Consider the following 27,635-nt stretch of genomic DNA (forward strand, 5'->3'; position numbering starts at 1 on the left):
TGTACAGTAGCCTACTGTGGGGAATCTTATCGAACGCCTTGCTGAATTCCATATACACCACATCAACCAGTTTACTCTCATCTACCTGTTTGGTCACCTTCTCAAAGAAGGCACAACCTACACTTCACAAAACAGTGCTGACTATCCCTAATCAAATAACTCTATTCTAGATGATTATAAATCCTATCTCTTATAACCTTTTCCAACACTTTACCAACAACTGAAATAAGGCTCACTGGTCTGTAATTACCAGGATTGTCCTCCACTCCCCTTCTTGAACAGGGGAACCACATTTGCTATCCTCCAGTCTTCTGGCACTATTCCTGTTGACAATGACAATTTAAAGATCAATGCCAAAGGCTCGGCAATCTCCTCCCTGGCTTCCTAGAGGATCCTAGGATAAATCCCATCGGGCCCAGGGGACATCTATTTTCTGCAGGGTTTCTAATACCTCTTCCTTGTGAACCTCAATCTCACCTAGTCTAGTAGCCTGTATCTCAGTATTCTCCTCAACGACATTGTCGTTTTCTAGAGTGAATACTGTCGCAAAATATTCATTTAATGCTTCCCCTATCTCCTCTGACTCCACTACTATTCTTGATTGGCCCTAATCTTACTCGCTTCATTCTTTTATTCCTTAAGTACCTATAGAAAGCCTTAGGGTTTACCCTGATCCTATCCGCCAACAACTTCTCATGTCACCTCCTGGCTCTTCTGAGGAATCTCTTTTAGGTCTTTCCTGGCTACTTTGTAACCCTCAAGCGCCCTAACTGAGCCTTCACATCTCATCCTAACATAAGCCGCCTTCTTCCTCTTGACCAGAGACTCCACTTCCTTCGTAAACCACGGCTCCCGCGCTCTACAGCTTCCTCCCTGCCTGACAGGTACATACCTATCTAGGACACTCAGGAGCTTTTCCTTGAATAAGCTCCACATTTCTAATGTGCCCATCCCCTGCAGTTTCCTTCTCCATCCTATGCTTCCTAAATCTTGCCTAATCACATTGTAATTGCCTTTCCCCCAGCTGTAACTCTTGCCCAGTGGTAACACCTATCCCTTTCATCACTTAGTAACAGAATTGTAATCGCTGTCACCAAAGTGCTCACTTACTTCCAAGTCTAACACCTGGCCGGTCTCATTATCCAATACCAAATCTAAGGTGGCTTCGCCCCTTGTTGGCCTGTCTACATACTGTGTCAGGAAGCCCTCCTGCACACACTGGACAAAAACTGACCCATCTACAGTACTCATACTATAGTGTTCCCAGTCAATATTTGGAAAGTTGTAGTCCCCCATGACAACTACCCTGTCTCTCTCTCTCCTATCAAGAATCATCTTTGCTATCCTATCCTCTACATCTCTGGAACTATTCGGAGGCCTATAAAAAACTCCCAACAGGGTGACCTCCTTTCCTATTTCTAACCTCAGCCCATACTACCTCAGTTGACGAGTCCCCAGACATCCTTTCTGCAACTGTAATACTGTCCTTGACCAACAATGCCACACCTCCCCCTCTTTTACCATCTTCTCTGTTCTCACTGAAACATTTAAACACTGGAAACTGCAACAACCATTCCTGTCCCTGCTCTATCCATGTCTCCGAAATGGCCACAACATCGAAGTCCCAGTTAGTTTCTTAGCTCCACAATATTGAAATCCTTCTGTTAGTTGATGAGTATTGTTCACACTGTGAAACAGTGTTAGAACATAAGAATTAAGAACAGCAGGAGGCCATTTGTCCACTTGACTTTACTCTTCCATTCAGTTAGTTCATCGCTGAACAGACTGACTTTAATTCCATTTTCCTGCCAGTCCCCATTCTCGTTGACTCCCCTTTCATTCAAACATCTATCTAGCTCTTCCTTGAATATATTCAACAACCCAATTTCTAACTTTTCTTTTTGGGGGGAGAAAATTCCGAAGTCTCCCAACTGTCTGAGAGTAAAGAAAAGGTCCTTTCCATCTCGATCTCAATTGGTAGACTCTTTATTTTGAAATTGTGTCTTCAAATTTTAAGTTCCCCAGCAGTGAAAGCATCCTCACAGCATCTACTGTGTCAAGTTTCTCAGAATCTTAACTGTTTCAATAACCTGACCATCTACCTCTTTAAAACATTATCAAAACAAAACACTATTTTGAGCAGTTTTATTCTGGACATCTGGAGCGTACAGCAAGTTCATTGTTTAGATACTAATATTGCTTTTTGATGTCAAAAATGTCTTTAGGATGATTAGCACCTTGTAATAAACTATCTTTGTCAGGAAATTAACTGAAAACTAAATATTGTTGGACATTCCTGTTGAAATATGGGCACAGATTGTCAGGTCACTGTGAAGAATTCTGTGTTTTTGTTTTCAGCCCAGACTTATGATCCTGGCTGGGTTAGTTGACCTGTTAACATTGGGAGATAGGGCAAATTGGGGTTTGTTTTATGTATGCTGTGGGTTAATTTGTTTAGACTGGTTTAGAATGTTGTGTCTGAACTGTGGTGCAATTTACCATGGTTATAAAAATGTGGGCTGTTTTCAGAGGAGGTTGTTTAATATGGATTGGTAAGGGGTTCCTCAGTTGAGATGGGAGCTCTCATTTAAAAAAAAATGCTTTTCTTTTCAGTTTTTTAGTTAAAAGCAGACAGGGAAGTCCCTCCAGGAGCAGCTGTATAATTGTAATTAACACATCCTGGTGAAATTGTGCATTCCATTCAGTGCTCTCTTCATTTGTTTATAGATGAGCCTTGACTAGAACTTGGCATTGCCGTCCAATTGCAAAACCGTTCACAGTTAACCCTAATCATACTGTGACCTAACATTTACAATCAAAATCTTCTGATCAGAATTCTCCACCCGAACCAGGGGGATAATTTTAGTATCAGTGCTGTTGTCTGGTTGAGATCATGTGTTTCAGCACAATCCCAAACTTTCTGATCTATTTTAGCTCCATGTATACTGATGAATCAGTTGGTATAGCTGATCATTAAAAGACACAAATCAGAACAAAGAGATCAGCTGGCATACTGCTACAGTTCGTACAGACTACAAGTGTCGCAATAATATTAGAAGGAGCAGTCAAAGCGTTGCTATTTTGATTCAGTTCCAGGATATAGATGTACTAAATATCAGCAGTGAGGGAAGCATTAGCAAAACAGCAATTACCAGCAGCACCCTAAAGACTCAAAAATCATAAGAGATCAGATTTTCCAGTTTTAGTACATGGCTTGCAGACTCCTCAAAGGAAGAGTATCTTTTCTTACAGTCAAACAAAAAAATGCTGTTTATTTATAATTCACTCACACGTGTGTTAACTGCTTACTAGGTGGCAGTTACTTCTTGGTGTGAAGTTCATAGTTAAAAACAGGGATAGCCTTATTGGTGTGACCTTCTTTCCAAAGGTAGCTTGTGTCTCTTTGTTTAGGGTATTGGTTGCAACTATTTTAACAGAGCGTGTCTGGTAGCCTGCAGAATATTTTGTTTCCATGGCAAAGAGAAGTCAGCTACTATCCTTTGTTGAGTTATGAAAATTACAAATTTATCCTAGTTGTACATGTTTAAAAATTTGTATTTATAGTCAGTTTTCAGGTCAGTGGTTATACACAGGAAAAGGCAAAGAATGAGATGTTATTTATTCCCAAGCTCCTAAGGAAAGGCTGTTTTCTCTTAACCTTGGTTTAATCCAGGGCAGTGGAGAAAATGATTTATATTCGAGTGATATTGATAGTTGCAGCAAGTGTGCTTTGAATGAAACATTATTACAGACAAGCAGTTTAATTAAATCTAATTCTAAACTTTTTTTGAGGCATGAACTGATTTAGAGCAACATTTGCCATAAACTCAGGGGACAATGCTTAGATCAGACCTTCATAATAAAAAGTAAGGATTTGAGAGTATAAATAAGATGTCGTATTCAACAAAGCTCAACAGGATCATTCAGCACAGAAGAGACTGCTGATAACTTTTAGGAAAAAGCACTTGGTGATGCATTAAATTGGCTAGAAGAGGGATTGCAGTTTAAAATCTCTCGGTACCTATTCTTGAGAAAAAGGGAGTTTAGATATTATTTGGGTCAATTGGTACAGTTTTGCACATCACATCATCTTTCTTCTGCAAACTGTATTCATAATGTTGTTCATGTAAATATTGCATTCTTTAATAATGTATGCTGAAGAAAAACACACATTATCAATAAATGTTAGGAGGCAGAGCAATTTACTAATTAGCATCCTTTAGATAAGTGCAGAGTGGGAAATAATGTCTGTTTTAATCCAGAACGACATGTCATAGTTTTAGGATAAGGGGTAGCAGATTTAAAACTGAGATAAGGAGAAATTACTTCTCTCCAAAGGTCATGAATCTATGGAAGTGACTACTCCACATTGTGGTGGATGCTGGAACATTGAGTAAATTGAAGTTAGAAATAGGCAGATTTTTAATTACTAATGGGTTGAAGGGTTACGGAGAGCAGGCAGGAAAATGGAGTTGAGGCTGAGATTAGGCTCAAGGGGCTCAATTGCCTCCTTCTGTTTCTAGTCTTTAATGTTCTATGTAACCAAACTAATAGGAAATAAATTCCTGCTACTTCTATTCTTCACTTGCTTCTTTTACCAAAAGAGCAGAAACCTTTGGCATTATTCTTACATGATCTATGAACGCCTTGAAAAAAGGGACAAAAGTTGGCTTTGCGGGTGCTGATGCCTGGTGAAGTACCCCATTGTGGACATTCTCAGCACAACAAACTTTGGAGATGAAGGCAACATCGTAGTTTAGCTTTTCTAGCAGTCTAATTTTTTGAGTAAAAATAGAAATTTCTCTGCATCTGCTGTCATCATCACAATGATAATCATGTCCACAGGAACTTTATAAAAAGAGGCCATGGTGATCATATTGAGGATTTCCAAAACTCTTTGAAATTGAGAAACAACTCTGTCTTGTGTTTCCCCACCTTGTCGTGCCTGAGCTCGGTATCGTGCACACACTGATTTTATCAACAGGCCAACCACCTGCTCAGAAAATCCAAATATAGTCGATATACGTCAATAGGAGAAAGATGTAAAACAGATTAAAATGTTGAGTTGACAGCCACACTAGTTAAAACTGACTGTGTAGAATATCTGATGAATAGTCTAATTGGGAATCTAGTCATATATTACTTAGAATCGCATACATGCATAGAACTTTCCTGTGAAGGATTTTATAATGAGTATATGTGTGCATATTTATAGTGCTTTCTTGACTTTGCCTGTGAGGCACTTTGGAACATCAATGAGGTTCTTTTTTGAGGTACAGTCAATATTACAATGTAGGAAACAAGTAAAAATATATAGGACCTGCGGCGCATACAGAAGCCTCTTCACGTGATCTAGAAGCTGAGTGTATATTCTGAGAGAATAAAACAAAACTGGACAATGACATGGCCAATTTTCAACTTTCTTTCTGTTCCACCTCTAGATACTGTTATCTAAAAATCAATGTATGACATTAGTTTAACATAAAGCAATCTATACTCATTCTGCTATTGACTTTATCAGATGCCTCACACCTATGAATTGCAGCAGACATTCCAAAAAGCAAATGGGTTGATAAATCTGGCAATCTGCCAATCTATACTTTAACATGACCGCATTCAGTTCTTAAAGGAGCAACATCGCAATAATTGAGGAGACACTAAATGGCACAACTATGTCATTTAGAAACTAATGGCCATAACAGCAGCAACTTGTGATATTGTTGTGTTTAGAAACACGTTTCTGTGGGATTTATGTCATCATCTCATAGTGCCTGAGAAACTGGCACTGAAATTCTGCAATAAAAACAGAAAATACCCAACATGTCTGGCAGTACCTATGGAAACCGAAACAATTGAAGTTAGTTTCTTTCAACGGAGCAATAGTGAGAAATGTTTAAAGCAGGAGTGGGTAAAGGAGGAAAGAACAGAAGTGAGAGTATGTGATAAGGTGGAGGATGGGTGATAATCAGTGACAGTAGGGATGATGATGCCTGAGAATAAGGTAGCAGTGATTATGCAATGAAATTGATAAACTTGATTTTGATTAGAAGACGAAGGACATAAATCAAGGTTTGTGGAGCAATTAACATGAAGACCATTCCTCTTCAAAGAAAGGCCACATTATTCCACGGTATTTTATTGAGTCTTTTGTTTCACTCTAGTAGCTGTTTCTTTGGCTTTAAGTGACCATTATTTCATCTCTTTGTGAGTGAAGGAATGAATTTAGATATTCAGCTGCTAAAAGTGCATTACCACGGTGATACTCAATCCTGAGGTCTGGTAATGGTCTTTTGTAATCACATTGCTTCTTTTTTCTTGGGTTTATTGTGACATGTCTAACTTCACCTTCAAAATTGCTGCAAGTTTTGTTATAATTTTTAATTTGAATCCAGTGCATGTTCCTAAAACCTATGAATTTCAGCTGTTCTCTGTATAATAATTGCAGTGTAAAGTGGTGTAATGACCTAATTTGAGGAAATATACTTATTTAAGAGACCTCCATTCCTGTCATTATTAGCAGCAAGCATCAGCATAAATATATATTTTTCATTCCCTAAGTGGTTATTGAGATGCCAGTCAAGAGTGTTATTTTACCTTGAGAAACTTTGGCTGGAACTCAAGGCATTTTTCAGTGCCTGTACCAAAATCTCAAATATGTTTTTTTTTTAAAAGCTTACTGCCAGTTAGGAAATGTTCAAGCATAATCTTTCACCCTATAGTCATTGGAGAAGCTCTCCTGCTCCTCTTGGCCTCAGCAGGTCTCTTCTGACCCTAAACCTCTTCACTATCAAGTTAGTCTGACAAAACAGTTACTTTCTGTTCACTTAAAATTGCAGTTAGGTTCTGATGACATCGTCAGGATCCAAACCATTTTTGATTGCTGTCCAGACTGCCTGCTCAGAATTACAGAGCAATTGAGGACCTGAGTCTGTCAGCTGCAGTAGATCTGTGGTGGTTAGCTAATGCCTGAAATTAACATGACACGCCATTCAGTTTCAAGTAGGTAAACAAGATGAGAATAAAGTCAAAAATCACATGACACTAGGTTATAATCCAGCAGGTTTATTTGAAACCACAAATGTTAGAAGCACCCCACCATTTCCCCCAAGGCAGCCTGAGGAAGAAGCAGGGGCTCCGAAACTGTGCGGTTCCAAATAAACCTGTCGGACTATAACCCAGAGCCGTATGATTTTTGACTTTGTCTACCCCAGTCCAACACTGGCACCTCCACATTAAGATTAGAATAGTCACTTTTTTTGTCCCTGTAAGTATGCTGCAGTTTCTCTTTGAAATGGAAACGTAATAAACCTCATTGCAATTGGATAGTAGACTTCAACTGGCAAATGTTTATTGGAGACAAGTCTGTTAATGTTGTGGAAAAAAAAGTTCCAGATAAATATATTTTGACTTTTGTACTTAGAACCATAGACAGACCATACACAAAAAAAGACCATTTGGCCCATTGTGTTTGACCCAGCTGAATAAACTAGCTATCCATTCAAATCCCACCTCACTCATAAACTTGCAGTTTGCAGTGCTTCAAGTGCAGATCCAACTTCTTTTGAAATGAGTTCAGGGTTTTCGCCTCAACCACCAATCCTTTTTAGAGAATTCCAAACAGCCACCACACTCTAGGTGAAAAACATTTTCCTCACGTCCACCTCAAATCCTTTTCCCGATCACCTTAAATTTTTTGCCCCTTAGGAATTGAATGAATGATTTATTTATTGTCACTTGCAATTTACAGTGAATAATAGAGTAAAATACAGTGCAAAGCTTCAGCAGTTACCACAATCTGGTGCCATTTTGAAGAGTGTAAGAACAAAGAGATTGTGAACCCTGAGCTGGCTCACCAACGATACCTGCCCCACCACCCTTCTCCACCCACTCTCTGCCGCCAGCACCACTCCCACCAATGTAGGAGTTGCCAATCTTTAGGTGCCATTTCTTTGCCATTGGGCCCACCTGTGCTGGACCAACACTCTCCTGGCAATAAGGAGTCCCTGGTTCTGCTGCCATCTCAATGACGCCAGGGGTCCCATGCTGTCACCTCACCAACACCAAGAATCCCGCTCCAATCACCCGCTTCCAAGATGTCGCCCTGCCACCATCTTGAAATGTTCGCAGCTGCTACCATCTCCAGTCACTGGAAGAGCTTTGCCACCATCCCCAAATGCCAGAAGGATGTCCCTGCTGCCACCACTGCCTGCAGTTACCGTGAGGAGACTCCTCTGCCGTTGCCTTCCACTGCTGAGAGGTGCTGCCATTTTGCGCATGGCCACTGTCGATACCAGGATGATTTTGCGACTAATCCACTGCAAAAGGCTCCAAAGAGAAGAGAAATGAAAAGAAATGGAGAAAAAAGAGCAGAACTAAAAAGAAAGAAGAACAATGAAGGAACGCATGCAGGATTGGATGAGCTCGAGAGATGCCCAGCTGCTCCACAGCCATCTTTAATTGACACCTCTGCTAGGGAAATGGGGCCCCCCATCCTATTCAAGCCCCTTGTTATTTTGTATACTTCATTAATATATCCATTGGCTTCCTCTGGTGTAACTTTACAAGCCCTAGCCTATCCAATCTTTCCTCATAGCAGCATACTGGTCTAACAAATAACTATAATATTTCTAGCATTCCATCCCTGCCCTTGCACGTCACCTGATAAAGGAAAACAACCCATTTACCAGCTTTCCCATCTTGGCTACTTGTCCTGGCACCTTCAGGAACCTGTGGACATGCACTCCAAGATTTCTCATTTCCTCCGCCTCTCTCAATATACTCCTGTTTTTATGTATTCCCTTCTTGTTTGCCCTCCCTAAAATGCAGAACCTTGAACATCTCCAGATTTGTGTCATCAAATTTCCCAATTATGCTGCCAGCATTTAAGGCAAAATCATTAATATATTCCACAAACAGAATGGGACACATCATTGAATCCTGTGGAACACCAGATCAGACCATATTCCATTTGCAAAATCATTTGTCAATCATTACATTTTGTTTTCTGTTAGTGAGCCAATTTTGAATCCAACTTGCCACATTCACTTGTATCCTGCAGACTTGAATTTTTCTTCATGATCTGCCACATGAGACCTTGCAAAATACTTTACAGAATCCATGGAGACATCATCCACTGTAATACCATCATCAATCCTTGTTATTTCTGCAAAAAAAAATCAGTTAAATCAACAAGACACGAGGTTCCCTAACAAACCATGCTGACTCTCCCTGATTAATCCATGCCATTTAATTCTGTCTCTCAATATGGATCTCAATACAGTGATGTCAGACCAACTGGCATTTAATTATTTGTTCTGTCTAGCTGCAGTGGTTTGCAGTCCTCCAGTCCTCTGGTACCTCACCTATATCTAGTAAGAATTAGAAAATGACCCTAAGAGTATCCAATACTTCCTTTCTGGTTTCCTTTTACAGCCTAGAATAGAATTTATCAAACGCAGATGTTTTATCCACCTTCATGTAGTTCAGTCCCTCTAAGACTTCCCTTATCTTTAAGCTTTGTTATATAATATTACACAGTCCTTTTCTTGATTACAATATCAGCAACCTCTGTCTCCTTTGTGAAGACAGAAATAAAATACTCATTTAGCACCCTACATCTCTATGACTCCATGTTCCATGCATTGCTGACCTCATAGGTTCAACCTTTCCATAGTCATCCTTTTGCTCCAATGTACCGATAAAACATCTTTGAATTTTCTTTAATTTTACGGGCCAAGATTTTTTAATATCTTTTGATTTCTTTCCTAATTTCCTTTTCTTTTACTTCAATCCTATCTTTATAAAATCTTTTGAGCTCCTAAAAAAAAAACTGTTTTTTGGAAATTGTCATAAGCTGTATTTTTCTGCTTTACTCTACTCTGTTTGCGTCTGGATGACAGAGGACTTGATTTGGCAGCACCACCTTTTTCTTTGTGAGATAAGTCTACACTGAGCCTGTAGAATTCTTAGTTTTGAATGTTTCCACCAACTTATCACTGACTTTCCTTCAAGTAGCAATAACCAATCCACTTTTGCCAAATCATCAGTTTTCTGAAGATTGTCTTCCTCCAAATTGCAACTTTTATTCCTGTTCCCTTTTTGTTCCTTTTCATAACAATGCTAAATCTAACTGTATTATGATCACTATCTCCAAAATTGTCACCCACTGCTACTTCATGTACCAACCCAGCTTCATTTCCTAAGATTAAATCTAGAATTATGCCATGACTCTTCGGGCTCATGTGTTGACTGATAAAGTTCTGTTGAATGCAGTTCAACGATTTGTGTTATTTGAGCCTTTCGCACCGTTTTAATACTGCTGAAGTGGGAGTTGACGTGGGGCATGCTGCCACAGGGCACACAGATACAAGATGGTCACTGAGCTATAAGTTGGTCACTTAGCACACAAGATGGTCACGGAGCCATTACGTGGAAAAGTATAGCGAAACATACAGAGATACTTCTGTGGCCAACAGGATGCCTGCACAATAGACACAAAACATAGATAATTAATTTAAGGCAGGTGGGGGAGAGAGTACACACTAGTAATGTCTACTGCCTGCCGAAGTGTCTTAGTCCAGTCACCACCTTCAATAGAAATGTTAACTACCTGAGACTGCTTGTATACAAGTGTTAATACCTTAGACTTGCAGCAATGGAAATGATCTTCCTTCTCAGGAAGAATGATCACAACCAACTACTGCAGCAATGGACTTCTGCATAGCTGCTGAAACTGACAATGACCCTGCAATGGTTTCTGTAAACAAACCATGCTGCATAAACAAAGACTTGGACCATTTTACCATTAAAATTATAAAATATTGTGACGTGTGCTCTGAGTAGGAGAGAAGGCTCATTGCTGATAGCCATGCTGCTGGACATATTTCTCTCTCTCTCTCTCTCTCTCTCTCTCTCTCTCTCTCTCTCTTCCCCGGAGCTCTGGATTCTTTGTACAATAAACTCTGTCGTTCAGTCCCGATTCTGACTCCAAGACTGGAGATTTTCCCCACAACACTGCCAAGTTTCTCTGCTGTAAATTTTTAACGTCTGCTTCCTCTGTTTTTCAGAATCACTCACTCTGTTTCTGCCTCCTGTTCGTTGCTTTGAATTTTTCCCTCCGGTTTCCATCTCACCAGGATTTTGAGTTTAAATCCTCCCAACAGCACTTGCAAACCTGCCTGTGAAAATATTTATTCCACTTCTATCCAGGTGTATCCAATCTGTACAGGGCCCACCTTCCACAGGACCGGTCTCAAGGCTCACTCTCCTCCACCAGCCACATCTTCAATCATTCCATTCTCCTAATTCCATGCATGCTGCACGTGGGACTGGGATTTATCCTAAGATTATTGTTTCCGGTGTCATGCCATTCGCTTGCAACTTAGCTCCCTGAAATCTGCTTTCAGACTCTCACCCCTATTCCTACCAACATCGACCATGCCCTCTGGTTGATTACCTTCCCCAGATCATCCTTTACCCTGGCACCAGGGAGCCAACATGCCATCCCAGTGTCGTGTTGACAGTTGCAGAAACATATCTGATCCCCTGAGTATGGAATCCTCTATTACTATGGCTCACTCGTTCTGCCTCCACCTCCCTTTCCTCTCACCCACCATACTCTCTCCCCATTACCTGTACAGCTGGACAACACTTTATGCCAGGGTGCCAGTGACTTGGCTTTGGTATACTTTCCTGAGGAACCATCACCCTCCTCTGTATCCAAAATGCATTGTTGATTAAACTCCTGGGATGCTTATCTGATTCTCTTAGATTGCCTGGCAGTCACCCATTTCCTCATTGGCTGTATGCTTCTAACCATGTAGTGTGGCCACCTCTCTAAACGTGTGTAGCCATGTCATCCTCATGGATGCACAAAAGTGAGTCCAGCCACTTCTCAAGGACTGAGATCCAGCTTGTGCTGCAGGTGACACATCCTGTGGATCCCAGCTGTGTAAGTGCCTCTACATAGGGTGCATTGATGTAGGATCAAAGCTGTAACTGGCTTGTATGTTAAATTTATAAACATTTAAAGAAGAATTAATTTTATTTATAAGGTTACAATAGTTTCCTTCTGGAGAGTGGTCAGGCAAATCTAAGTACCCCTAATTAATGTCAAAACTGAGATCAGCTAGTTATAGTATCTGGGACATGAATATCTGTAGTTCAGCTGCACTCTACCATTATTGTGTCATTAAAGTAGTTAAACCGTTTGATTCCTGAATTCCACAGTCACAGATACTTAAGGTCAGCACAGTGAAATGTAGACATACACTATCACTTCACAAATGATTAAAGTAGTTGGAGAGTGAAATGATTCACTTGAGTGATTTCAGAGTTGGAGTTTTATATTTAGTTTTCCTTGCTTGTTTTGCAGCCATTCCAGCAGGGGTACAGGGTCCGAATAAAGAACGATATTAAACCTGAGAATAAACACAGCGTTATTTACTCACCGTTCCACGGCTGCCACGGTGGACTCTTCCAATCACTTGAGGCTAGTGGAAGCCAAATCGAACCAGTCGATCTTTCGTTGAACAAAAGACACTCTCCACATATGTCAAGCTCCCCTTCGTCCCCCTATTCAATGACTATGCTAACTTCTGCATCTCCTACGATGAGCAAATCACGTTGCAGTTCACCCAATAAGAGGTCACCTCAGCCTCCTATCAGCATGCCGTTAACCATCCCTACAGTTCTCAGTGGTCCATTGTTATCCCGCTCTGGAATCCCAGGCTCCGGCTTGTATCCGGTTATTCATCCAGTGGTCGTACAGCCTGTTGTGTACACGCAACCCATCATGGTGCCCACTATGATAAAGGATGAAATGAGAAATAATCAACAAGGTAAGTGCACTCGTTGGGGGAGTCATTGTAATGTCTGAGGAGGCCATACAGTAAGTAAAATTTGCCTTTTTCTATGTTGCTGTGTGCACTAATGAATTCATTGCAGCCTGAAACAGATTATTATTGAAATATTTAAAGTGAAGAAAGAACTTATACCTTTTCATTATTCGGTATATCATAAACATTCTCCCACTCGGCACATTTTAGATAAAATAAAGTTGATAAGGTTGTTAAGAAGGTGTAGGGTATGTTGGCTTTCATTCAGCGGGAGATTCAGTTTAAGAGCCATGAGGTTATGCTGCAGCTCTATAAAGCCCTGGTTAGATCACACTTGGAATATTTTGTTCAGTTCTGGTTGCCTCACTAAAAGATGGATATGGAAGTTTTAGAGAGGGTGCAGAAGAGATTTACCAGGATGCTGCGTGCCTATCAAGAAAGGCGTGCCTATTAAGAAAGTTCGACGGAGAAAAAGGTAGGCATGAAGAAGGACGAGAGGTGACTTGAAAGAGGTGTACAAGACTGAGAGGCATAGATAGAGTGGATGGCCAGGGTGGAAATGGCTATCATGAGGGGGCACAATTTTGAGGTGATTGGAGGAAGGTTTAGGGCAGAGGTGGGGAACCTTTTCATGTTGGAAGGCCGCATTATGTTAGTTGTAATCTAATAAGGCCACATCCAAGAAACCTCAATTATATATTCTTCAAAATTCACATTTATTTTGTAAAAATCTAACTACTATGTACTAACTATCTAACTAAAAAAAGGAAAAAAAATGTTAATTCTAAAGTTAACTAATCTTTTAATGACTTTATTGTGACTGCTTTTTGTAGGAAAGCATTTGAATATTTGGTTGCAGCACGGAGGTCTGCAGTTTTAGCTGATCCTCAGATGGGTATCCGTCATTTGTGACCTTAAGGGTGTCTTGATTTTGGTTAAGTAGGAGAATGCAGATTTGCAGCAATAAGTGGGGATTATTTCGTTGAATTTTCTTTTAATCGCTGGTATTTTAAATACATTCATTTTAAGATTAAAATAAAAATAATAAAGGAGAAAAAAAATTCATAAAAAATAAAAGATTTGTTCTGCAAAATTTGGATTCATTCAAAAGGCCACATACAATGGCTGAGAAGGCTGCATGCGGCCTTAAGGCCGCAGGTTCCCTACCCCTGGTTTAGGGGATATGTCAGAGGTAGGTTCTTTACACAGAGAGTGGTGGGTGGTGGAATGCGCTGCCAGCGGTGGTAGTAGAGTCAGATACATTAGGGACATTTAAGCGATACTTGGATTGGCACATGGATGATCGTACAATGAAGGGTATGTAGGTTAGGTTGATCTTCTATTAGGTTAAAAGGTCAACATAACATCGAGAGCTGAAGGCCCTGTACTGTGTTTATACTGTTCTTTGTTCTATATCCCAAAGAACTTTTACCACCAATATGATCACTGTTATTCAGCAAACATGGCAGGAACTTTGTGCAGTGTAGGTCTCTCAAGGAGCAATAAGACAGGGAAACCCATAAATGTGGTCTAATGATCTTGATTGAGGGAAGAATGATTGCTAGGATATTCCAGGAAATCTGTTTTTCTTCAAATATTGGCATGAGCTATTTCTGTTCACCCAGTGAGGTCTTGGTTTAGCTTTGTATCTGAGAGAAGGCACATCTGACAAGATGGAGTGCTCTAACTACTGCACTGAGGTGTTGCACTTGATTGGTTAAGTCCTAGGGCTTCATAACCAGTGGTTGAGAGTTGAGTGTGCTACACTGAGCCAAACTGGCAATTGAATAGATAACTTTTTTCAAAGTACTAATTTAATATGGTTTCATTTCCCAAAAATTTCAAACTTTCTTAAATGTAGTTACAGTTTGGCTTGGATTTTCCTTCAGATGGAAGATGTTGGATGGACATTAGAGTGGTGCTGGAAAAGCACAGCAGGTCAGCATCATCCGAGGAGCAGGAAAATTGACATTTTGGGCAAAAGCCCTTCATCATCAGCCCTCCTCATGAAGGGCTTTTGCCTGAGACATAGGTTTTCCTGCTCCCTTGATGCTGCCTTACCTGCTGTGCTTTTCCAGCACCACTCTAATCTTGACTCTGATCTCCAGCATCTGCAGTCCTCACTTTCGCCTAATTAGAGTAAGGTAGACCTCCTGCATTCATCTTTGGTTTCTCCCATAACCTTCATCCATTTACTCTATCTAATTTATAGGCCAATGAGATTCCAGCAGCACAATGGAGCCTACCATGGTTAAAAAGGAGAGTTTGAGCAGTGCTGCTATGTGTAGACTTTGACAGCATCAGTGAGTTAAAGTCCCTTCTTGAAGGAAGGAGTTGCATACTTTTAAGTCTTAGAGACAGACACATCCTGCAAAAGGAGAAGTTTGCAAGACATGAGGCTTTACCTGGGTCTTTCCCCACAGGCCTACATGATGGCTTGCACCTCAAGTCCACCATTACCATCTGCTAGACAATCCCAACATGCAGAAGTAATAGGAATGGATGGGAGAGAATTGGGATTGAAAGGCAGGTCCTTAAGCAGTCCCCACCCACAGCCCTGCCTGTATTTACCTATAATGGGTAGTGAAGGAGTGGCAGTTGTTTTGGACAGTGGGAATGAAATAGAGCATGCTAGGAAATGATGGTAGACCGCTACATTGCATTTTGACACTATTTTCACCACTATCTCACCTACTTTGGGATGGGACAGCAGAGAAATCAGCCTAATATTCTGTACAGTGTCCTGGAAATAAATATTCAAATGTGATTCGCCATTTGTTTTATTGAATACTTCAACATTTTAAATATATTTTTCCCTCCCCAGATCCTCTTATGCAATGTGCAATTTCTGGTGCTCGACATATTTCCAGGCAACAACACATGCAACTTTGTAACCATCCACGTGGAGGTAAATATGAATGACACCACCTAGGAAATAAATTTTGCTGGTCTTTTACTGTCACCAACTTACAGAAAGTAACGTAAAAATGAGAATGGGGGTGATACAGTTTACCTTTTCTTCATAGAATCCGTAGAATCCCTAGTGTGAAAGTGGGCCATTTGGCCCATTGAGTCCACACTGACCCTCTGGAGAGCAGACCAGGCCCTGCCCTGCCCCGCACCGCACCCATTCCTATATCCTTGCATTTACCATGGCTAATCCACCTAGGCTATACATCCCAGGACACTATGGGCAATTTAGCATGGCCAATACACCTAATCTAACGACCTGATGAAGGAGCAGCGCTCTGAAAGCTAGTGCTTCCAATTAAACCTGTTGGACTATAAACTGGCGTTGTGAGTTTTAACTTTGTACACCCCAGTCCAACACCGGCATCTCCAAATCATGACACCTAACCTACAAGTCTTTGGATTGTGAGAGGAAACTGGAGCACCTGGAGGAAATGCATGCGGTCATGGGGAGAATGTGCAAACTCCTAACAGACAGTTGCCCAAGGCTGGAATCGAACCCAGGTCCCTGGTGCTGTGAGGCACCAGTACTAACCACTGAGCTATCGTATTGCCCTCTTTCCAATTCCTATTCTCTCTGGATTCATGTGTAATATGTTACCACATGACTTTAAAAATCTTGTTTTTAACGGATATTTCCTTTTTTGTTTTCTATTGGCTAGGTCAACTGCTTCATTCTGGTGAACAAGATGCCTTGATGATGAAAGTGATAAAATGTGAGCAAGAATTTGATTCAGATAGCTGCATCAATGAGGTATCATCTTCAGCCCTCAGTCCTATGCAGTCGATTAGGTCGCATGAGTAAGTACTTTGTACAGCTTTTGTATTTTACCCATTAATATAAACGAATAAGCTAGGAATATATATGATCTGTGTGGGTGATCTTATGAAAAGAAGGATGAATCTCTTTCCAATTGCCCTTCTCTCTGGATTCTATCATTCCTGCTACACCATATACTTCTGTAAAGTACTGGTTCACTGAGCCACCTGACTTGCCTTTCATTGCATTTATACGAGTGACGTATGCCTCAAAGGAATGTAGGCTTGCCGGTTGTTGGAAGTTTACTATTTCTTGGGAAGGCCAATGAAACTTTGCCATGTGGCTCAGTAGGTTTATTGGAAGTCCTTAGTGTAGGTACAGTAATATTGTGGTGTACTGGATCAAGGATTGCTGTAAAGACAGTCCTAGAATTCTGGTTTATTGTACTTTTATTTGCTGTGACTGAATATTGTACTGGAGTCAAGTTATCAGATGGAATTATTAGTTATCCATTGCCAATCTTTGGCAGCCCTGAAATTTCAGCTCTCCGCTTCTAAACCTCACTTTCTTTCTTTAAGATACTTCGTAAAACCTTTTTTTTTTCAGTCATGCTTTTGGACATCGACTCCTATCTCCTTTGATGATTTCATGTAATATTTTGTCTTGACATTTCTGTGATGGGCCATGGATTGTGTTATGGCAATAAAGAAACTATATAAATGTAATTTATTGCATTCAAAATATAGAATAGATTTTAAAATTCAAGCTTTTTAGTTCTGAGTGCCAGGAATCATGTTGGGACTTTGGTTTTGGAAGTCGCTACATCTTACAAAATTTTCCACATATATCCCCGTGCATGCACCAATTGCATGAATGTGTTAAATCTACACTGATATTTCCAATTCTATAGTCAGTGATAATTTGGAGAGTTAGGGATATTATATTTTATGGGGAGGAGATGGGATACAATGAATGATAGTTACTTCTGAAAAAAGTTGTATTGTCATGTTATGCTATTAAACAACAGAATATAAATATATATTGATTAGAAGTCCTCGCTTTGGTATTTGAGAGATGATGTTTTTTCACTAATTCTTGGATGAAGACAGTTAACCATTTTTCTGTTGGATCTGAGTTACATATCGTTGAGTCTGGGAGAGGACTGCAGGTATTCTTACACTAATGAACCACTTGGATTTTTATAACAACCTGATAGGGATCGTGGAGCTTTCCTTTTCCTGACACAAGACTTTCATTTCCGAGTTTGTTTGAACTAAATTCAGGTTGACAAACAACTGTGGTGAAGTCATTGACTCATGCGCTGCTTTGAGTCCAGTATTTTGGAATATTAGTTCTGTAATATATCTGCAGTGTTACAATAACTTGTCCTATAAGCAAAAGCTTAAAGATACAAAACAAACAACAACTGTCAGCTAGTTAAAAATGGATGAAAACCATTGCTAAAATAGCAGGAAGTGAAATTTTAGAGGGTCATGTATCCAATTTGTAACACTATTATTTCATTAGAATCAGAGTTTACAGCCCAGAACAAGTCTACTTGGCTCAGCATGTCTGTGCCAAGCAAAAAGCAAATTACCCAGCCTAATCTCACCTTCTGGCGATTTGTGTAACCCTGCACATAACTACATGTGGGGTGCACACTCTGACACCTTTCAAATAAATTGAAGGTTACTGCCCTAGTACCGTTTCAGACAGGGTTTCGGACCCATTCTGCCCTCTGGATGAAAATAAATAATGTTTTCTCATCTCATGTCTCTAATCTTTTTACCAATAATTTTAAATCTGTGTGCTTTATCGTCACTTATCCCTCTTCTAAGATAAGTAGGCCTTTCCCATCCATTTTGTCCAGCCTCTCTCAGTTTTGTACATCACAATTAAATCTCCTTTCAGTCTTCTATGTTCCAAGAAGAACAATTCCAATCTTTCTCATACCTGCATTTTTATTTGCAACGTTCTTGCAAATAAAAATCTGGAATTCAAAAGCAATTGGTAACCATGTAACCATGTCAATTGTCATAAAATAAACCTATCTGGTTCACAAAAATCCCTTCGGGTAGGAAATCTGCCAAGCTTACATGGTCTAGTCTACATTTGACTCTAAAACCATAGATTCTTAACCACCCTGTGAATAATTATAGATGGGCAATAAATGTTGGCCTGGTCACTGACACCCACATCCCATGAATGAATGGAAAATAAAATCTCCTATACTGAGATGCTCAGAATTACATTCAAGTTGTGGCCTGACTAATGATGTAAACAGTTTCCACATTACTTCTCTGCTCCTAAGATTTTGGCTGATAAAGGAAAGGATTTCATATGCTTTTTGAACCACCTTTGTCAACCTGTCCCACCACCTTCAAAAATCAATGGATATTTACCCAATATCCCTTATTTCCTTTATGCATCATTGCAATTTCAAGTCAAAGGTGTTATGATTCTTGGGCGGCACGGTGGCTCAGTGGTTATCACTGCTGCCTCCCAGCGCCATGGTCCTGGGTTCGATTCCCGCCTGTCTGTGTGGAGTTTGCACATTCTCCCCGTGTCTGCGTGGGTTTCCTCCGGGTGCTCCGGTTTCCTCCCACAATCCACAATCCACAATGTGCAGGTCAGGTGAATTGGCCGTGCTAAATTGCCCACAGTGTGTGGTGCATTAGTGAGGGGTAAATATTGGGTAGGGGAATGGGTTTGGGTGGGTTTCTCTTCGGAGGGGCGGTGTGAACTTGTTGGGCCGAAGGGCCTGTTTCCATGCTGTAGAGAAACTAATCTAATCTACTCTGATTGTCGTTATTGTTATCGTTTTCATTTTTGAAGGTTGTTCTGAGAGAGGTGTTGCAAATGCATTCCTACAAATGCATTAAGTCCATCAGTTGGAAATTATCCAAACATTTTTGGTTTTTTGCTCCAGTGGGCTTTCAGAATGCTTGTGGAGAATGGACAGCTTCTCTAAATTGTGTTGTATCTTACTTTTAGTCGGTCACTATGGTACCTTTTATAGTATTGTTACATGTCACTGCAGTAGTGTGCTGGAAATCAAGTCCCGGAGCCATCGCAAGAAATACAACATCACTAACTGGACACAAGTTCTCAGGAAACTTGCAACAGGTCTCTGTACTTAATACAAATTAATATCTATTACAAATAAGTAGATTCCAACTACAGCTAAACAACTATGAACAGTTGACATATAACTCTAACCCCTTCTAAAACTCCCTGCACACACACAACACCAATTTTTATTGCCTGTCTCTAGTAGTGTCAGATACGGGTATTGGCATAGTGGTTAGTGCCAGGGTCTGGGTTCGATTCCACCCTCGAATGACTGTGGAGTTTGCAGATTTTACCTGGTGTCTGTGTGAATTTCCTCCTACAGTCCAGAGATGTGCAGGTTAGGTGGATTGGCGATGCTAAATTGCCCATAGGGTCCAGGGATGTGCAAAATAGGTGAATTAGCCATGGGGAATGCAGGATTATGGCGATAGGGTAGGGGGTTGGGTCTGGATGGGATGCTCTTCAGAGGGTTGATGTGCACTTGATGGGCCAAATGGCCTGCTTCCACACTGTAGGGATTCTATGAATCTGTGATTCCTCATGATCCAATGGAACGGTTCCTTCAGTTTCCCAAATCTTTCAGTTGTTTTACTTCTTTTCAGTTGGCAAAGAGTGATTCGTTCACAAATTATAAAGGCCCTGACATATTAGTTGAAAGTGACAGTTTAGAAAATGTCTGTCTTTGTTTAGGCTTTAACATTTTCCTGTATAGAGAGAGAGAGAGAGAGAGAGGGAGAGACACACACACACTGTTTACTATACAGAAGACAAATGGATAGCTGTTGTCAGACTGATGGACTTTGTAATTCTGTAATCACAACTTCACAAACCAATGATCAGCGTGTTGCTGGCCCAAACTCACTTTGTTTACAGATTCCCTGACCCTGAGCTGGACTGTTACACATGTCTTCTCCTACTGCTTGAACAAAGCAGCAGTGTAAACACCATACCACAAGAGTTATAATACAGCAATTCCTTCCTCATTCCTCTATCCTTGTTCCAGTTCAGTCTAGAGCTAAAAATAAAGTAGAATAAAAATATATGGTCTTTACAGTATGTCAATTATATTCCATATGGACTGCATGTGAGGTAATGAATGTTTACTGCCAAGATACTGGAAATAGATGTTGCACAATTTCAAATAATGACACATTGCGGGTAACTCCAGATTCATGAATGGTAACGTTCCTTTCAGATTCTATGAGTTATAATTGGCAGTTAAAGGACTAATTATGATAGTTATTTGACGTCATGCATCAAGTTCGTTTGGCAAGAAGTCACAGAACTTGCAAATGTTACATTATGTTTGGTAATAATTTCCGACAATAGAAAATGTCAGATCCATTAGCTAATGATTGCAGGACCACAAATATCCACAAATCCCCAAAAACAAGGACAAGGATTTAGCCTGGAACCACATGGTCTTTATTGAGTAGCTACTTTGTGAAGCTTCAAGAGACTAGCAAAATAGGTATACAATACATTCATATCTCTAATGCTTTCTGTATACAGAGTTTCTTTTTGGTACTGTTACAATTTAATGAGCTGTTTTGTGAACTTTGATAAGTATTTTACTTGTATTAACACAGCCCCATGTTTACCCTTTGCTCATTTGCTAATTAAACATATTCATATAACTTTGGAAATTTGTTAGATGATGCTTGTTTTACGGTTGAAGATTTGTTTTTCCCCAAAATGAATCAAGCTAGCAGTAACCTAGTGAATTTGATATTAGACATTAGTTCATGGCTCATACCCGAAACATCAATTCTTCTGCTCCTGTGATGTCGCCTGACCTGCTGTGCTTCGCCAGCACCATACTCTTGACATCATTAGTTCAGATTCTGGATTAGTGGTGCTGGAAGAGCACAGCAGCATCCAAATAGCTTCAAAGCTATTTGGATGCTGCCTGAACTGCTGTGCTTTTCCAGCACCACTAATCCAGAATCTGGTTTCCAGCATCTGCAGTCATTGTTTTTACATCATTAGTTCAGATCCCACCATGGCAGGTTATTAATTTGTGTTTAATAAAACCAGTAAATTATGGGTCATGATGAAATTTGCTACATTTATGCGGAAGTTTGATTGGCTCTGTAAGGTTCTTCAGTGAAAGGAATTGCTATTCTTACCACATCTCGTCTTCACGCGACCCCTGCTGTGAGTTCACTTAAATATTCTCAGAGAAACCATGGATGGGCAACAAATACCACCTTGTCAATGTTGCCTAACTCTCTGGAAGAAATTTAAAACAAATTTATTTTTAGTTATCACAAATTCAAACATGTCCATGGACAGTAGCTGAAAATATACATGGCCCATTTGGTACAATCAAACTTCATTTTGGCAAGACTGCAATGAAGAAACTGATGATAAGTACTGAGAAAGCTTCAGTCAGGGAATCTGTACTCTCTTGAGAACTGCTTTATCCTTCACCCTCTCACAAGGGACAGAGATCAATGGAAGTGGCACACGAATATTGGAAATTTCCTTGCTTCTAGCCCTCAAAGAGATCTAGTGTATCAGGCTGTCACAGCTCTCGAGTATCAGACTGACCAATTCTTGTTCTGGGGCAATTTTATCTCCTTCAACAACAATGATGGTAATGCATTGCTGTAATGTCCTAAACATAGTAAAATATTTCAAGGCACTTCTTCCAGCAGCATTATCAAACAATATTTGACAGCAAGTCACATTTAAAAATAAATGACCAAAAACTTGACAAAAAGAGAGAGGCTTTAAAGTGCATCTTAAAGGAGAAGAGAGGTGGAGATTCTTGGGTGAATTCCAGAGGCAACATCTAGGCAACAAAAAGGGATGGATGCCAATGGTGGGGTAATTTAAATTTGGGAATGCAATCGAGGTATATGTTGCAGGATTTCAGAGGTTGCACGTTCAAAGAGGTTATACCATGTTAAAAGGCAAACCATAGAAAAATTGAATAACAATGAGAATTCTAAAATAAAGGCATTACTTAATGAGGACCCAATGTGGGCCAGCAAGCAGCAGATTTGTAGTTGATCTGGTTGGCATCAGCTTCCATATGGGCAGCAGAGGTTTGAATGAATTCAAGTTCACATTTCTCTCTAGAGTTGGCTATTCCAGTGGTCATCCTATATTCTATCCTCCGTGAAACTTCAGGTCATCTGTGTTTGTGTCCATGTCCTTACTTTCACCAAATTCCATAAATCCACCTCCTTAATGCCTGTTGATCTTCATTGGTTCCCAATTAAGCAGATTTTTTTTCAAAATTCTCATCCTTGTTCTCCATGCCCTTATTCTCCTCAGACTCACAATCCTTCAAGGTATCTGTACTCCTGGGATTTTGACCTCTCAAGTACTCCCAATTTTAAAACCTCATCATTGGTAGCTGTGCCTTCAGCTGCTTCAGTCATAAGCTCTGGAAATCCCTTCATAAATTTCTCAACTTCTTTACTACTTTAAACTACTCCTTATAAACAAACTTTGTAAACAAGCTTTTTGGCCCTTTGCATTAGTATTTCCATATGTTTCTTAAAGTCAAGATCTGTTTAGTAACATTCCTATGAAGCAACTTGACACATATATAAATATAAATTCTTGTTTTTGAAGAGTAGAAGATGAAGGAATTGTAATACAATCTGTCTGGTCTTTGGTGTGACAAAGTACTGTGTTTCTGTCAGCTTTGTGATTACTACATTTTGTTCAAATTGTTACTAATTTATCATGCAATAACTAGTTAGGGTAATTGAAGATTTGCAATGTACACAAACAATTTAGTAATTCTTTTGTTTTGAATCCCACAAAAAGACACATTGATAAAAAGTTTCTTAAGCAATTTTTGATAATCAAAGTGTTATGACAATGTACAATGTACAATTTCTATTCTCATCTGTATCTGAAAGGTAAAATTCCCATTCAAACTAATTTTAGCAATATAATTTTGCATATAAATCTCTGCTTCCTGCAAACTTATATCAATTTCTTTTTAGCAAATACGGGCATTTTATCTTAAAGTCTACTTAAACACCTTTTCTGTTAAATACCAGGCTAACAAAAATATCTTTTGGAAATTTGTTTGTGAGGTGCTAACTTTGTAGCAGACATCCTGTGGGTGGGATCTCCAGCTGCTTTTAGGTGTTGACATCAGTGTTTGAGAGCAACCACACCCTACAGGCAATATCAAAACAACAGGAAACAGTTAATAACACATTGAAGGAGTGGCTTCAACAGTAAAAAAATCCAGAGTTCTATGCTCTTGCAGACAAAATTAATGAAGGAGAATTTTATACAATCTAAAATACTAATTGCCTCAAAGTGTAATAGCTAAATATAATAGTCGGTTTCATCCACATAAACTTGATGTGACACTTGAAATTAGTGTGCTGTCCAGTCCTATCATTTTGATGTATTGAATAAAGAATATTTTCACATCATATCAAAAATGATCTTTTCTGGAAATTATATTTTTCATGAAGTAAAACATTGAACTGCAGTGTTATTTCATTAAAAAGAATTGAAATTGCTTTGTAATTATTACAGTAAAATCATGATGATATAAAACCCTTTGAATTTTTGGTGACCTTTATAATCTTGCCCATACCATCACGGAAAGGCACTATGTTGAAGCTATGTTGGCACTCCCTCATTTGTCGATAGTTGTAAAAATGGATTCTGCGGAACAGGGAACTGGGTGGTGTCGTGTGTTTGAACTTTTCACTTTCCTGTCCAGTGAAACTGGCTGAAAGCAACCCTTCACTGACAACAATGGAGGCTCCTAACTGAAATTAGCTTGAGTCAGAACATCCAACATATTGTGGTTCTGTTCCCCGAGCTGGGAATTGGGTAGCATACGTTTCATCCCCTGTCTAGGTGACATCCTCAGTGCTTGGGAGCCTCCTGTGAAGCGCTTCTGTGATTTTTTTTTCCTCCAGCATTTGTAGTGGTTTGAATCTGCCACTTCTGGTTGTCAGTTCCAGCTGTCCGCTGCAGTGGTTGGTATATTGGATATCAAACCACTACAAATGCCGAAGGAAAGATCACAGAAGCGCTTCACAGGAGGCTCCCAAGCACTGAGGATGTAACCTAGACAGGGGACAAAATGTCTGCAACACAAATTCCCAGCTCGGCGAACAGAACCACAACAACGAGCACCCGAGCTACAAATCTTCTCACAAACTTTGAAAATCCAACATGTATGAAATCGTGGAATCATCCTCCAGTTTAATGTAAGTAGTTAACAGACTGCAACTGGCTAAGAAACACTTGGGACTGAACCATATAAGGTGATACAGAGGGAGAAGCTCTTTTGAAATTACCATTTAAATGCATCAGGCTTACTATAATATAATCTGATTTGTTCTACATTCGCTTTTGTGTCACTTGAGGCAGAAAATTGGCATAGGGTTAGGTTTGTATTATTAATATCATGTTCGTCTCACCCATGGCACGGCTGAGATTGACAGTTTCTGTGGAAACAAAGAGGAAAACCCTTGTTCAATAGAACTCTTACCATTTAAGCATAAAAGACAGTGTCAAAAGTATAAATTAGAAATCAAATCCACTTGTACAATGTAACTTGGAATATCTTAATCCATTTTAATCAATAAATGTTAGAATTCTACATCATTATATTTATTAGTCTACCATGGGTCATCATTTCTGCTTCCACCTGATCCTTTGATCAATTGCAGTGGGTTTTGTTTGAAATTTAGAGCTTCTTCCTGGAGATTCCATTAGGACCAAAATCTGGCCGCGGAATAAGCAGTAGGGATTTGAGAAGCTCAGAGAGCTACTCGGTACGGGATACTGAGAGTTGACACTTGGTGAAGCACACTTTCTTTTAAAGCTTATTATCATTATATTGAGATTGGAAAATCTAACAACCAGGAATAAATATAAGGAATCACAGGAAGGTTTCACATCATGTAGTCTTGCATTTCCTTATATCCATATGGATAAGTTAGTAAAAGGTTAATAGTTCTAGGTATAAACCTGACTTTTAGATTGATTAAAACATATTTGAGTTTCATCTGACTGGATTGATAATATATTATTTTCTTACTACAGTAATTCATGATACAAACATGCATCTAATTAAATAGTCGACTTAACAAAGCTCTTTCTGGCTTTCTTTTCAAACTCCTATCAAATAGTGTGGTTTTGCACATGCAAATAGCAACTGTTGGCACCATTTATAAAATAAAAGTTGCCTTTAATTCCACTCCTTTCCTTTTAATTTTACTATTGGAGGAGCAACTATTGAAAAGGGAGAAAGCCTGGTTTGAGGTTATTCATGTGGATTGGTGAATCAAATGTTTAGGTTTGCAAGAATGGGATCATTTTATCTCAAGGAGTTGATATCTTAGATGAGCCAGAATCTTAGTTACAATAGGTCAGTCAAAACCCATAATTTTTTTTTAACCAATGTATTTATTTTGGGGACAGTATTACTGTATAAATGATAAAAGTTTATTTCTCATAAATGTAGGTTGATCTTACATCATACATTAATGGTATTAAAAGATTTGAATCACAAACAAGTTAGCCAAATTCAGTACCCATCAATGATCATAATCCGGTTGCCAATTCAACATATATATCACAAAAAACATCAATCCACAATTAACATCTCCAATAAAATTAGTTTATCCAGCAACATAAAATCATTATCTACTTCACATTTGCACACGACCTCCAGCACCTCCACCTCCAGCATTTAATTTGTTTTGGATTGTATGCGTTCATTTTTGTTCCAGTTTCATTCAAGTTCCAGACAGGTATCCATAAAAAGTACTCATTGAGTTCACAAAAATATGCCAGGTATTGAAATTGACCTTTACGGAGAGTGCACACCAATTAAAAATGCACAGCCAAATGTATCAAGGAGTAACTTGAATTTCTGTCAGACCAAAGGATGCAGATGCAGAAGTAGGCCATTCAGCCCATTGAGTCTGCTTTAACATTGAATGAGATCAAACCTTAATCCTTACCTCTACTTTCCTGCCTTCTTCCCATGACTGTTGATTCCTTTACAGATTAAAATTCTGTTTATCTCAGCGTTGAATATACTTAACAACCCAGCCTTGACAGCCCTCTGCAGTAAAGAATTCTACAGACTGACTGCTTTCTGACAGAAAAAATGCCCCTCTCACTCTCTGTCTTAAATGGATGACCCCTGAGATTATGATCTCTTGTCCTAGACTCATGGACAAGAGAAAACAAATTCCTCACATCTCCCCTTTCAATCACCTTAAGAACCTTTTATGTTTCTATAGTCCCTGTCATTCTTCTAAATGCCAATAAATACAGGCCCAACCTGCTCAACCTCTTTTCATAAGAGCATCCTTCCTTTCCCAAAACAACCTAGTGAACCTTCTCTAAATGCCTCCAGTGCCTGTATATCAGTTCATACTATTCCAGGTGTGGTCTAACTCCTACATTATATAGCTTTAACAAGTCTTCCCTATTTTTATACACCTTTCTCTTTGAAAAGAAGGCCAACCTTCTTACCTTCCCTATTACATGCTGAACTTAGATGTGAGATTTTTGTGATTCATGTACAAAGACACCTCTCTCATGATGATTATTCACTAATTTATAAAGTAATTGGTTTTTGTAGGATCCTGTTGATGGAAGTCAGTCTAAGCTTGACGTGAAACCCTTTAAACTATTAGATTGGCAGATGCAGATAATTTTCTTGCAGCAGAAATACAGGTGATATTTATTGTGTTTTTATTTGGAGATCTGTAAGTTAACAAGACAAATGTAAAGCACCACTGCACAAGCTGATTTGCTGCCCCAGAAAAAGCTAGGAAATTGTAATTCTTCTTTTGACTGAACTCTTGCACCAGTTTCACCAGGGTGTAGATACCGGATTCAGAACCAATCAGGAATGATGGGTAGCTGCAATGAGAGATTGAGGAGTAAAAGGTGCTTCTATAATGTGAGTGCAAGTATAAGGTTGGAGAGACAGCATGGCTGTATGGAGGAGAGAGAATAAATGTAGAGGCAATTATGGG

General features: G+C 39.5%; 1 protein-coding gene across 7 annotated transcripts in view; it reads left to right on the forward strand.

The window, feature by feature from the left end:
* The window catches only part of LOC140472397 (Krueppel-like factor 3), an 88,969-nt gene that overhangs the window by 50,727 nt on the left and 10,607 nt on the right, over positions 1 to 27,635 (forward strand). For all 7 annotated transcript variants that reach the window (XM_072567538.1, XM_072567542.1, XM_072567492.1 and 4 more), the window contains 3 exons: positions 12,374 to 12,839; positions 15,661 to 15,744; positions 16,469 to 16,607. In XM_072567538.1, the coding sequence (XP_072423639.1) occupies positions 12,374 to 12,839; positions 15,661 to 15,744; positions 16,469 to 16,607 (689 nt within the window). The remainder of the gene's footprint in view (positions 1 to 12,373; positions 12,840 to 15,660; positions 15,745 to 16,468; positions 16,608 to 27,635) is intronic.

This window comes from Chiloscyllium punctatum, chromosome 1, assembly GCF_047496795.1.
Source record: "Chiloscyllium punctatum isolate Juve2018m chromosome 1, sChiPun1.3, whole genome shotgun sequence".
NCBI classification, from domain to species: Eukaryota; Metazoa; Chordata; class Chondrichthyes; order Orectolobiformes; family Hemiscylliidae; genus Chiloscyllium; species Chiloscyllium punctatum.